Raw genomic sequence first — 1,667 nt, forward strand, 5'->3', positions numbered from 1 at the left:
TCCCTCGGCCTGTCCCTCTGCGATGGCACTCAGATCCCCAGATAACAAGGCTCCCCTGATGGTAGAGTTAAGTTCTCAGATAACAGCCAGAGATGGATATGGGACCACATGGAGGAATCGGGTCTGCTGGTGTGAACGGGGGCGGCAGGGCCCCTTCCTGACCAGATGGACTCGCTCTGGTCTGAGTCATCCACTTCCTCCCCCACTCCCCTGGATTGGAGGACCCGCCCCCTCCTCTGACCCTGTCGTTGTCTGTGAGGATAAAGGGGCAGAGAGAGCAGGCTGGGCAAGAGCAGCCTGGACCTGCCAAGGTGAGCCCCCCAGCAGGACCCTGACACCGGGTGTCACTGTGCAGCTGGCTGGCCGAGCACTGAGGCCCCAGAACCCCGGCAGGGACAGACCCCCTGATCAAGGGCCAAATGCCACCGGACCCCACACCCCAGACACCACACCCTACACCCCACACCCTTAGACCCCAGACCCCACCCCACACCCCCAGACCCCACACCCCCAGACCCCAGATCCAGACCCAGACCCCACACCCATTTCCCCAGACAACACACCCTCAGACCCCTGCACCCTCAGATTCCATACCTCCAGGCCCCTCACCACAGACGCCACACCCCCAGACCACACATCCCCAGACCGCACACCCCCAGAATCTACCCCCAGACCCCTCCCTGCTCCTTCCAGATGCTCCATCTGCTGGCGCTCGCCCTCCTGCTGAGCCTGGTCTCCGCAGCCCCTGGTGAGTCCTGACCCCAGGCCGTGGGGTTTCTGCCCTCCCCCACCCCCACAAGCCCAGGGGCGGGTGGTGGGTTCAGAGGAGCCCAAGGTTGAAGGCTTCCTGCTCCGGCCCCAGGCCAGGCCCTGCAGCGCGCGGGCATCGTCGGGGGGCAGGAGGCCCCTGGGAGCAGATGGCCCTGGCAGGTGAGCCTGAGAGTCAGCCACCAGTACTGGAGGCACCACTGCGGGGGCTCCCTGATCCACCCCCAGTGGGTGCTGACCGCAGCCCACTGCGTCGGACCGTGAGTCCCAGGGGGTCTGCGGGCGGGGTGCGCCTGGGGCTCCACCCAGGCTCCTGGGTGTCCCGAGGGTGGCTCAGCTCTGAGTAGGGGCCCGTCTCTGTCCCCAGGGAAGTCCATGGCCCCTCATACTTCAGGGTGCAGCTGCGGGAGCAGCACCTGTATTACCAGGACCAGCTGCTGCCCATCAGCAGGATCATCCCCCACCCCAACTACTACAGCGTTAAGAACGGGGCGGACATCGCCCTGCTGGAGCTGGATGAGCTTGTGAATATCTCCTGGCACGTCCAGCCTGTCACCCTGCCCCCTGAGTCGGAGACCTTCCCCCCGGGGACACAGTGCTGGGTGACAGGCTGGGGCAACGTGGACAATGGAAGTGAGTGTCGGGGCCCCCAGGATGGGGCGGGGCCAGGCTCCAGGCTCTGGTGTTTCCTCTGGGGACCAGGGTCCCCACCGCCTGCTTCCCCCTGATGCTGCCTCCCTCTGCCCCCTCCCCCCAGGGCGCCTGCCGCCCCCATTCCCCCTGAAGCAGGTGAAGGTGCCCGTCGTGGAGAACAGTGTCTGTGACAGGAAGTACCACTCTGGCCTGTCCACGGGGGACAATGTACCCATAGTGCAGGAGGATAACTTGTGTGCTGGGGA

General features: G+C 65.5%; 1 protein-coding gene across 1 annotated transcript; it reads left to right on the top strand.

The window, feature by feature from the left end:
* Positions 1–231: 231 nt before the first annotated feature.
* LOC104988253 (tryptase-2-like) lies at positions 232–1,663 on the top strand (the record flags this gene model as incomplete). Its single annotated transcript, XM_010839513.1, has 5 exons — positions 232–311; positions 694–748; positions 863–1,028; positions 1,136–1,401; positions 1,526–1,663. Coding segments are annotated over exons 2-5 (625 nt in total), but the record flags the coding sequence as incomplete, so codon positions are not given.
* Positions 1,664–1,667: the final 4 nt, after the last annotated feature.

This window comes from Bison bison, unplaced genomic scaffold (assembly GCF_000754665.1).
Source record: "Bison bison bison isolate TAMUID 2011002044 unplaced genomic scaffold, Bison_UMD1.0 scf7180017846405, whole genome shotgun sequence".
In the NCBI taxonomy this organism is placed as follows: domain Eukaryota; kingdom Metazoa; phylum Chordata; class Mammalia; order Artiodactyla; family Bovidae; genus Bison; species Bison bison.